Genomic DNA, 12,403 nt, shown 5'->3' with positions numbered 1-12,403 from the left:
CGGCCCTCACCCCGGACACCGGCCCTCACCCCGGACACCGGACCTCACACCGGACAGCGGGGACCGGACAGCGGCCCTCACCCCGGACACCGGACCTCACACCGGGGACCGGACAGCAGGGACCGGACAGCGGCCCTCACCCCGGACCCTCACTCCCTCCTCACCCCCGACCCTCACTCCCCCCTCACTCCCTCCCCCCGGACCCTCACTCCCCCCTCCCCCCCGACCCTCACTCCCCCCCCCCCCCCCCCCCCCCCCGGACCCTCACTCCCCCCTCCCCACCCCCGGACCCTCACTCCACCCCCCCCTCCCGGACCCTCCCTCCCCCCCCGGACCCTCCCTCCCCCCCCGGACCCTCACTCCACCCCCCCCCCCCCCCGGCCCCTCACTCCCTCCCGGCCCCGACCATGAATTTCCAGTCGCAGCCGTCCCTTCACGCCGGCTCGCCGGGCTCGGGCTCGGGGGGTTCGGGCGGCTCGGTGTCGGTGCTGGGCCCCCCTGGCGGGGCTCTGGGTCTGGGTTGCGGCTCGGGTTCGGGCTCCATGCCGGTGCTCTCTCACTCGGGCTCGTCTTCGGCCACCTCGCCGGCCCAGGCCCAGCAGCTGGTGCTGTCCAACTCGGCGGCCATCCGAGCCGAGATCCAGCGCTTCGAGAGCGTCCACCCCAACATCTACGCCATCTACGACCTGATCGAGAGGATCGAGGACATGGGGCTGCAGAACCAGATCCGGGAGCATGTCATTAGCATCGAAGGTAGGAGCCAGAGTGAACGCATCGCTAATAAACTTATCACAACCCAAATCCCAACCCGGATTGATAATAAACTTATCACAGCCCAGATACCAACCCGGATCGATAGCAAACTGATAACATCCCAAATCCCAACCCGGATCGATAGCAAACTGATCACAGCCCAAATCCCAACCCGGATCGATAGCAAACTGATCATCCCAAATCCCAACCGGGATCGATAACAAACTGATAACATCCCAAATCCCAACCCGGATCGATAGCAAACTGATCACAGCCCAAATCCCAACCCGGATCGATAGCAAACTGATCACAGCCCAAATCCCAACCCGGATCGATAGCAAACTGATCACAGCCCAAATCCCAACCCGGATCGATAGCAAACTGATAACATCCTAAATCCCAACCTGGATCGATAGCAAACTGATAACATCCTAAATCCCAACCCGGATTGATAGCAAACTGATCACAGCCCAAATCCCAACCCGGATCAATAACAAACTGATCACAGCCCAAATCCCAACCCGGATCGATAGCAAACTGATAACATCCCAAATCCCAACCCGGATCGATAGCAAACTGATCACAGCCCAAATCCCAACCCGGATTGATAATAAACTGATCACATTCCAAATCCCAACCGGGATCAATAACAAATTGATCACAGCCCAAATCCCAACCCGGATCGATAGCAAACTGATCACAGCCCAAATCCCAACCCGGATCGATAGCAAACTGATCACAGCCCAAATCCCAACCGGGATCGATAGCAAACTGATAACATCCCAAATCCCAACCCGGATCGATAGCAAACTGATAACATCCCAAATCCCAACCCGGATCGATAGCAAACTGGTAACATCCCAAATCCCAACCCGGATCGATAGCAAACTGATAACATCCCAAATCCCAACCCGGATCGATAGCAAACTGATAACATCCCAAATCCCAACCCGGATCCATAGCAAACTGATAACATCCCAAATCCCAACCCGGATCGATAGCAAACTGATCACAGCCCAAATCCCAACCCGGATCGATAGCAAACTGATAACATCCTAAATCTCAACCCCGGATCGATAGCAAACTGATCACAGCCCAAATCCCAACCCGGATCGATAGCAAACTGATCACAGCCCAAATCCCAACCCGGATTGATAATAAACTGATCACATCCCAAATCCCAACCGGGATCAATAACAAACTGATCACAGCCCAAATCCCAACCCGGATCGATAGCAAACTGATCACAGCCCAAATCCCAACCCGGATCGATAGCAAACTGATCAGAGCCCAAATCCCAACCCGGATCGATAACAAACTGATCACATCCCAAATCCCAACCGGGATCGATAACAAACTGATCACATCCCAAATCCCAACCGGGATCGATAACAAACTGATCACATCCCAAACCCCAACCCGGATCGATAGCAAACTGATCACATCCCAAATCCCAACTGGAATCGATAACAAACTGATCACATCCCAAATCACAACCGGGATCGACAACAAACTGATCACATCCCAAACCCCATCCCGGAACGATAACAAACTGATCGCATCCCAAATCCCAACCCGGATCGATAACAAACTGATCACATCCCATATCCCAACCCGGATCGATAACAAACTGATCACATCCCAAATCCCAACCCGGATCGATAACAAACTGATCACATCCCAAATCCCAACCCGGATCGATAGCAAACTGATCACAGCCCAAATCCCAACCCGGATCGATAACAAACTGATCACATCCCAAACCCCATCCCGGAACGATAACAAACTGATCGCATCCCAAATCCCAACCCGGATCGATAACAAACTGATCACATCCCAAATCCCAACCCGGATCGATAACAAACTGATCACATCCCAAATCCCAACCTGGATCGATAACAAACTGATCACATCCCAAATCCCAACCCGGATCAATTGCAACTGATCGCATCCCAAATCCCAACCTGGATCAATAACAAACTGATCACATCCTATATCCCAACCCGGATCAATAACAAGCTGATCACATCCCAAATCCCAACCCGGATCGATAACAAACTGATCACATCCCAAATCCCAACACGGATCGATAACAAACTGATCACATCCCAAATCCCAACCCGGATCAATAACAAACTGATCACATCCCTACCCGGATCGATAACAAACTGATCACATCCCAAACCCCATCCCCGATCGATGATAAACTGATCACATCCCAAATCCCAACCCGGATCGATAACAAACTGATCCCAACCCGGATCGATAGCAAACTGATCCCAGCCCAAATCCCAACCCGGATCGATAACAAACTGATCCCAACTCGGATCGATAGCAAATTGATCACAGACCAGCCTGTATCCCAACTCAGATCAATAGCAAACTGATCACAGCCTATATCCCAACCCGGATCGATAGCAAACTGATCACAGCCTGTATCCCAACCTGGATCACTAGCAACTTGATAATATCCCAAATCCCAACCCGGATCGATAACAAACTGATCACAGCCTGTATCCCAACGCGGATCGATAACAAACTGATCACAGCCTGTATCCCAACCCGGATCGATATCAAACTGATCACAGCCTGTATCCCAACCCGGATCGATAACAAACTGATCACAGCCTGTATCCCAACCCGGATCGATATCAAACTGATCACAGCCTGTATCCCAACCCGGATCGATATCAAACTGATCACAGCCTGTATCCCAACCCGGATCGATATCAAACTGATCAGTGGCACATCAACACCCAGCACAACGCCTCTCAAAGCCTGTATCACAGCCCGTATCACAGCCTAGAGGCGGCCTCACAGCCCACAACCAGTATCGTAGCCCGTATCACAGCCTAGAGGCGGCCTCACAGCCCACAACCAGTATCGTAGCCCGTATCACAGCCTAGAGGCGGCCTCACAGCCCACAACCAGTATCGTAGCCCGTATCACAGCCTAGAGCCCGCCTCACAGCCCACAACCAGTATCGTAGCCCGTATCACAGCCTAGAGCCCGCCTCACAGCCCACAACCAGTATCGTAGCCCGTATCACAGCCTAGAGCCCGCCTCACAGCCCACAACCAGTATCGTAGCCCATATCACAGCCTAGGGCCCGCCTCACAGCCCACAACCAGTATCGTAGCCCGTATCACAGCCTAGAGCATGTCTCACAGCCCACAACCAGTATCGTAGCCCGTATCACAGCCTAGAGGCCGCCTCACAGCCCACAACCAGTATCGTAGCCCGTATCACAGCCTAGAGCCCGTCTCACAGCCCACAACCAGTATCGTAGCCCGTATCACAGCCTAGAGCCCGTCTCACAGCCCACAACCAGTATCGTAGCCCGTATCACAGCCTAGAGCCCGCCTCACAGCCCACAACCAGTATCATAGCCCGTATCACAGCCTAGAGCCCGCCTCACAGCCCACAACCAGTATCGTAGCCCGTATCACAGCCTAGAGGCCGCCTCACAGCCCACAACCAGTATCGTAGCCCGTATCACAGCCTAGAGCCCGCCTCACAGCCCACAACCAGTATCGTAGCCCGTATCACAGCCTAGAGGCCGCCTCACAGCCCACAACCAGTATCGTAGCCCGTATCACAGCCTAGAGCCCGTCTCACAGCCCACAACCAGTATCGTAGCCCGTATCACAGCCTAGAGCCCGCCTCACAGCCCACTACCAGTATCGTAGCCCGTATCACAGCCTAGAGCCCGCCTCACAGCCCACAACCAGTATCGTAGCCCGTATCACAGCCTAGAGCCCGCCTCACAGCCCACAACCAGTATCGTAGCCCGTATCACAGCCTAGAGCCCGCCTCACAGCCCACAACCAGTATCGTAGCCCGTATCACAGCCTAGAGCCCGCCTCACAGCCCACAACCAGTATCGTAGCCCGTATCACAGCCTAGAGCCCGCCTCACAGCCCACAACCAGTATCGTAGCCCGTATCACAGCCTAGAGCCCGCCTCACAGCCCACAACCAGTATCGTAGCCCGTATCACAGCCTAGAGCCCGTCTCACAGCCCACAACCAGTATCGTAGCCCGTATCACAGCCTAGAGCCCGCCTCACAGCCCACAACCAGTATCGTAGCCCGTATCACAGCCTAGAGCCCGCCTCACAGCCCACAACCAGTATCGTAGCCCGTATCACAGCCTAGAGGCCGCCTCACAGCCCACAACCAGTATCGTAGCCCGTATCACAGCCTAGAGCCCGCCTCACAGCCTGCCTCACAGTCTAGAGCCCATATCACAAACCGTATCGAACCCATATGACAGCCCGTATCGAACCCACATCACAGCTCGCATCAGAGCCCATATCACAGCCTGTATCCACGCTCGTATCGCATGCAAACTGTTAATTGGCAATGGGTTTGAATTCCCACTCGTGGGAATACATTTACTTTTCAGAAATATTGCACTGATATGCTTTGAAAAGATTCCCCAAATATTTTTCTCCAACATTGTTTGGAGGATTTTGTATAATCACTATAAATAAGGGACTTTAAATTCTGAGGCCCGTTCAAACAGATGCTGAGTGCTCAAATCAAAGGCAGGTTGTTTGAAAACCCGGTTCATTGTGGTAATTATGCTGCTGGGGACGAATGGGAACTGAAGGTGAAATGATGCTGTTTCTGAGTGATTGCTCCTCTGGATGGACACTGCTTATTTGCTGCTGTATCAGAGACTGGGTGGATATTAGTTCCACTTTGTTTCCAGGTAGTCTGTGAGATTAAAGAGTGTCTTGGACAATTCCGATCACTTAATGTTGTGTCTTTAATCTCATGTTTGAGTTTTCATAATCTTGTATGCCGAAGAATGAAGATCAACCTCATGCAAAAGGATTTTGTTTATCAACAAAGGTGGTTTTTTTTTTTGCTTGTGTCAATCACCTTGTTAGCACTGAGCATGGATTGGACTAATTCATTTATTTCCATATAATTCCCAAGTTATAAACATGATCATGATCACTGCATTTAAGACATGTGAAATTCAGATGCATCAGCACAGATGAATTGTTATGTTTGGAAGCATTTGCATGAAGGTTGACTGCCTGCATATATTCATTTAAGTATTACGTATTGTACCTCTTTAACACATACTTACTGAAATGAAGTGGAGATGGAACAGTTACTGCATTTCAAAACAGAAAATGCTGGAACGCTGCATCAAATCCAGCAGCAGCTATGGAGGGCAAAACCGAGTTAACGCTTCAATCAGAACAATCCCTAAATGCATCGTGTTTGTAAATATTAAGGAATGTCGGATTAAGGTATCCTTTGCCATAAAATGTATGGATTTAGCGGGATGAGATGTAGGGCTCACAGATAAAATTCCTGCTCCCTGTTGTCACTTGGGTAGTGATTCTTGTAATGTTTACTGAATAAGAAAGATTACATAGCCTTTGCTGTTACAGATAACCCAATTAATCTTGCTTTCATTGTGTACCCAGTCAGCGTAGTGTTACTTCAGGGACATTGGTTATTTAGGCTGCAAGTGGTTTATATCTTTATTCTTGAATAATTGAGAAATTCTGCTGTACATGATGAAGAAGTGTTGAAATTGGTTGCGTGTTGTGTACCTTTTTCTTGTTATGGAGCACGTCAGGACTGGACATGGTGGAAAAATGAAAATAAAATGTGCAGTAAGCACCCTGTGGTGCTGTGTGACACTGACGCAGTCTGGAGGAAGACCTCATTGAATTGACAGCATTATTAGTTTCCCAGCTGTTCAAATACTGCACTGTGGTAGGCAGCACTGTGATTATATCGAACAAGTTATTTAAATAGGATTCAGTTCTTTACATTTTGAGATACAGTCCTATGAACCTAACATTAATTTTAATGTGGCATTGTAACAGTTGTAGTAGATTGTGTGGGTGTCCCAGGAATTCAGTGAACATTGGTTTGCTCGACTATGGCAATTCATGGACAAGTAAATGCATTCCATTTCCCATCCTACCCGTGGGAGCTTTCTTTTGTGAGCATTATATTTGACACATTCCGATAAATGGCAGGGGGTGCATGAGATAATAACAGACACTGTTCATATCATTGCATTGGGTCACTCTTACTAGTCATTGCTCTTTTATGTGTTCACTTAGAGTCCCGTTTCCCATCCAGAGAATAGTTGGTTCTCATTGTACTTGAAAGCGAGTCTGAAGTTTCTTTGGGAGCTGCTGATTAATCATCTCATGTATAGTGGGGCACTCAAAAGCAAGTAGGTTATACTAAAGGTCTGTTCAGGCTAGAGTTTAGGGTCCAGTTTTGGTCACATTTTCGAAAGAATATGACCACACAAGGTTTCGTACCTGTTGGGACAGGGACAAGGGCTGAGGCTCCTACAGTGCTATCCCTTAGATTCCTCTACCTGCCTCACTTGCAGTCACACCCTCCTGTCCCTGATGAATGACAGAATTTAACGCAGTTACTCTAAAGGGTGTGGCTGCCTCCTGAAACGCTGCATCCAGGTTACTCTTCCTCCCCCTCCCTGATGTGTCGCAATGTCTGAAGCTCAGACTCCAGCTCACTAACTCTGAGCCGAAGTTCCTCGAGCAACCAATGTTTTCTGCCGACGTGGTCACTATGAACCACAGTGGGATCTACCAGCTCCCACATGTTTCAGCTACAACACCTCACCTGGCCCTGCATCCTTACTTTATTTACGTGGAATTTATTTAATTTAGAATTTAAATTTGTTTTTACTTATACCACTGATCTTTACTTCCTGCAGTTTCTGTTTCCCTACCGAGCCTTCATTTCCAAAATCAAAGGTACAAGAAAGAAAGACACAGCTACCAGTCACTTACCTGTGATATCATACAGAAGTGATCACTCTATACTGTTGCGTTACTTATGCCCCAGCTCTCCTGCCTTGGCCTGCACCTGCCCCCATCAACCTGTGGACACTAAAGAAAACAAGATACAGCAATATCACCTCCCCACTTCCCTAACCTGCAACTCTGACCTTAACTCTCGACATTCAGTGCAAAATGCATTCTGTGCAAGACACGGGCTTGTTTTTATAGGCTTAGCTTCCCCTGCTGAGAGAAACTGGTCTGAATCGGGTTATTCACTGCTGTCATTTACTCTCCTGGCTCGTGCCACTATGCGGCCCTATTTTTACTTTCCTTAAATCAGAAGGATTTTCAAATTTCCACCAGCAATTTGTAATCCAGTGAATTTACCAGCAATTTTTGTTAGATTTAAAAATTTTTAAAAAGATTAAAGTTAATTCTTTAAAACCCCCACTGTTACCTTATCCCCCGCCACTCTGAGTAAAATGGCACTCCAAAGGGAGGTTCCGAGAAGTCTGGTGTTAACACAACAGATGAAACTGGGAACCAGAACCGTGGGCAGCACAGTAGCACAGTGGCTTCACAGCGCCAGGGTCCCAGGTTCGATTCCCTGCTGGGTCACTGTCTGTGCGGAGTCTGCATATTCTCCCCGTGTCTGCGTGGGTTTCCTCCGGGTGCTCCGGTTTCTTCCCACAGTCCAAAGATGTGCAGGTTAGGTGGATTGGCCATGATAAATTGCCCTTAGTGACCAAAAAGGTTACGAGGGGTTATTGGGTTACGGGGATAGGGTTGAAGTGAGGGCTTAAGTGGGTCGGTGCAGACTCGATGAGCCGAATGGCCTCCTTCTGCACTGTATGTTCTATTTTCTTTACTGTTCAATGAAGTCACAAAGTTCAAAAGGTATTGGATTGTGAGAAGCCGGAAAGATATGGGCAGTAGTGTTAAGATTTGTGAGAAATTATAACAGTTTCGGAGACATTATTTAAAATAATTATGGAAATTGGTGGCTGGACCTTTTAAGACAAAGGAAACCTGAAAGGAGAATTGTGATCTTGATGGAAGCAGCGGAGGGAAAACATAATTGAAACGAAGGTTTAAAAGTGCAACTTTTGACAGTGGAATTTGAAATCACTTGTGTGGGAGCCGGGGGTTCAGTGAGATAAGATGGCTCACGGTATAAGAATCATCTGGGGGATTTTAAGGAGCAATCCACAAACATTCACTTAGATTCAGAGAGGACTGTGTCTTACCACAGTCATCTTGTGTGCTTAGAAAGGACTGTATGTCAATGAGATCAATTTACTGTAAGATGTGCTTTGTGAGGGGCTGGTTTAGCTCACTGCGCTAAATCGCTGGCTTTTAAAGCAGGCCAGCAGCACGGTTCGATTCCCGTACCAGCCTCCCCGGACCGGCGCCGGAATGTGGCGACTAGGGGCTTTTCACAGTAACTTCATTGAAGCCTACTCGTGACAATAAGCGATTTTCATTTTTCATTTTCATCAGTGTTAATATTAAAATCTGTGTGTAATTGTTAAGATAACGGGGGAGTAAAGGAATATTGTATAATCCAATTTTTTCATGTTTAATAATTATTTTTTCTTGTTAAAACTGATTGACTCTCCTCCACATTTTAGTTAAAAAAGGTCAAAGGTTAATTCCTAGCCGAGAGGTTTGCTAGCATCACTCAGGAACGCTTAAACGAGTGTCGCAGGGGGGTGGGAACCAGAGCAATTCAGCCAAGTCTCTCATAGCATCAGGTGAAGTAACTGCGGGAGAGCTTAAGACTAAGAGGAAGAGCAGACAGGGAGAAGTTGCTGAACACAGAGTGGCAGGTGGTCTGAAAAGTACTTGTTTCAATGCGAAAAGTAGAACAGGTAAGGCCGATGAACATAGAGCTTGGATTAGTACTTGGAACGATGATGCTGTTGCTATTACAGAGACTTGGTTGAGGGAGGGACAGGATTGGCAGCTAAACGTTCCAGGATTTAGCTGTTTCAGGTGGGATAGAGGGGGGTGTAAAAGGAGTGGGAGAGTTGCACTATGGTTAAGGAGAATATCACAGCTGTACTGCGGGAGGACACCTCGGAGAGCTCATGGAGCGAGGCAATATGGGTAGAGATCAGGAATAGGATGGGTGCAGTCACAATGTTGGGGGTTTACTACAGGCCTCCCAACAGTCAGTGGGAGATAGAGGAGCAGATATGCAGACACATAAAGATGTAAAAACAATAGGGTTGTTTTGATGGGTGATTTTAACTTCCCCTATATTGAATGGGACTCACTGTGCTAGAGGTGTAGATGGGGCAGAATATGTAAGGAGCATCCAGGAGGGCTTCTCGAAACAATATGTAGATAGTCCAACTAGGGTACTGGACCTGGTATTGGGGAATGAGCCCAGCCAGGTGGTCGAAGTAATGTAAGGGGAGCATTTTGGGAACAGTGACCATCATTCTGTAAGTTTTAATGTACTCGTGGATAAGGATAACAGTAATTCTTGGGTGAAGGTGCTAAATTGGGAGAAGGCTAATTACAACAATATCAGGCAGGAACCGAAGAGTTTAGATTGGGGGCAGCTGTTTGAGGGTAAATCAATATCTGACATGTGGGAGTCTTTCAAACGTCAGTTGATTAGAATTCAGGACCGGCGCTGAGGACCTGGGATCGATCCCAGCCCCGGGTCACTGTCTGTCTGGATTTTGCACATTCTCCCTGTGTCTGCGTGGGTTTCACCCCCACATACAAAGATTTGTAGGGTCGGTGGATTGGCCATGCTCAATTGCCCCTTACTTGGAATAAAAAATTGGGGGTACTCAATTTATTAAGAAAAAGAATTCAGGACCGGCATGTTCCTGTGAAGTTGAAGGATAATTATGGCATGATGAGGGATATTGTGATTCTAGTCAAAAAGAAATGAAGCATTTGTAAGGTCAGAAGCCCTTGAGGAATATAAGGGAAGTAGGAAAGAACTTAAGCAAGGACTCAGGAGGACTAAAAGAGGTCATGAAAAATCCTTGGCAAACAGGATTGAGGAGAATTCCAAGGCTTTTTATACATGTATAAAGAGCAAGAGGGTAGCCAGGGAAAGGGTTGGCCCACTCAAGGACGGAGGAGGGAATCTATGCGTCGATCCAGAGGAAATGGGCAAAGTACTGAATGAGTACTTTGCATCAGTATTCACCAAAGCAAAGGACTTGGTGGATGATCAATCTAGGGAAAGGTGTGTAGATATTCTGGGTCATGTGGATATCAAAAGGAGGAGGTGTTGGGTGTCTTAAAAAGCATTAAGGTAAATAAGTCCCCAGGGCTTGATGGAATCTCCCCCAAATTACTGAGAGAGGCAAGGGAGGAAATTGCTGGGGCCTTGACAGAAATTTTATATAATAACCTTTATTGTCACAAGTAGGCTTACATTAACATTGCAATGAAGTTACTGTGAAAAGCCCTAATTGCCACATTCCGACGCCTGTTCGAGTACACAGAGGGAGAATTCAGAATGCCCAAATTACCTAACAGCACGTCTGTCGGGACTTGTGGGAGGAAACCAGAGCACCCAGAGGAAAGCCACGCCGACACTGGGAGAATGTGCAGACCCCACACAGACAGTGACCCAAGCCGGGAATTGAACCTGGGACCCTGGAGCTGTGAAGCAATAGTGCTAACCACTGTGCTACTGTGCCATGCTTTGTATCCTCATTGGCTACAGGTGATGTCCCAGAGGACTAGAGAATAGCCATTGTTGTTCCTTTGTAACAAGGGGGCATAATTCAAGGTGAGGGGGAACGGTTCAGTGGCGATGTGCGGGAGAAGCTTTTTTACACAGAAGATGGTGGTGGCCTGGGATGCACTGGCAAGTGAGGTGGTTGGGCAGATACGTTAATGACCTTTAAGACTTATCTGGATGGGCACATGAACAGACGTTCATGAAGGACACAGGTGGTTGGTCTCGATAAGGCACGTGATCAGTGCAGGCTTGGAGGGCTGAAAGGTCCGTTCCTGTGCTGTATTCTTTGTTCTTTGTTTAAGAAGGGTAGCAGGGATAATCCAGGAAATTATAGGCTGGTGAGCCATAGGTCAGTGGCAGGGGAATTATGGAAAAGATTCTCGGGGTCAGCAGTTACTCACATTTGGAACCAGATGGACTTATTAGCTATAGGCAGCACGGTTTTGTGAAAGGGAAGGTCGTGTCTCACTAATTTGATCGAACTTTTGAGGAAGTGATGAAGATGATTGATGCAGAAAGGGCAGTGGATGTTGTCTGCATGGATTTCATTATAGCCTTTGACAAGGTCCCACATGGCACTGGTACAAAAGGTGAAGTCACACGGGATCAGAGGTGAGCTGGCAAAATGGATACAGAACTGGTTCAGTCATAGAAGGCAGAGAGTAGCAATGGAAGGGAGCTTTTCTGATTGGAGGGCTGTGACAAGTGGTATTCCGCAGGTTTCAGTGCTGGAACCTTGCTGTTTGTAGTATATATCAATTATTTGGAGGAAAATGTAACTCGTTTGATTAGTAAGTTTGTGGATGAAACACAGATTCATGGAGTTGCTGATAATGAAGAGGATTGTCAGAGGATACAGCAGGATATAGATTGGTTGGAGACTTGGGCGGAGAAATGGCAGATGGAATATAATCTGGACAAATATGAGGTAATGCATTTTGGAAAGTCTAATACAGATGAGAAATATACAGCAAATGGCTGAACCATTAAGAGTATTGATAGGCAGAGGGATTACTGAAAGTGGCAATACAGGTGGAGAAGGTAGTCAAGAAGTCAGACGGCATGCTTGCCTTCATTGGTCGGGGCGTTGAGTATAAATATTGGCATGTCATGTTGCAGCTGTATAGAACTTTAGTT

General features: G+C 48.0%; 1 protein-coding gene across 1 annotated transcript in view; it reads left to right on the top strand.

Annotated features, from left to right (window-relative positions):
* The first annotated feature begins 354 nt into the window (after window positions 1-354).
* The window catches only part of LOC119972178 (arf-GAP with GTPase, ANK repeat and PH domain-containing protein 3-like), a 965,193-nt gene continuing 953,144 nt past the window's right edge, over window positions 355-12,403 (top strand). Inside the window, exon 1 of the mRNA XM_038808502.1 lies at window positions 355-753. Coding sequence (XP_038664430.1) covers window positions 408-753 — 346 coding nt within the window. The 5' untranslated portion in view covers window positions 355-407. The remainder of the gene's footprint in view (window positions 754-12,403) is intronic.

Source organism: Scyliorhinus canicula, chromosome 10, assembly GCF_902713615.1.
Source record: "Scyliorhinus canicula chromosome 10, sScyCan1.1, whole genome shotgun sequence".
NCBI classification, from domain to species: domain Eukaryota; kingdom Metazoa; phylum Chordata; class Chondrichthyes; order Carcharhiniformes; family Scyliorhinidae; genus Scyliorhinus; species Scyliorhinus canicula.
Note: the sequence above shows the minus strand (reverse complement) of the source record. Positions and strands in the feature narration are given on the sequence as shown.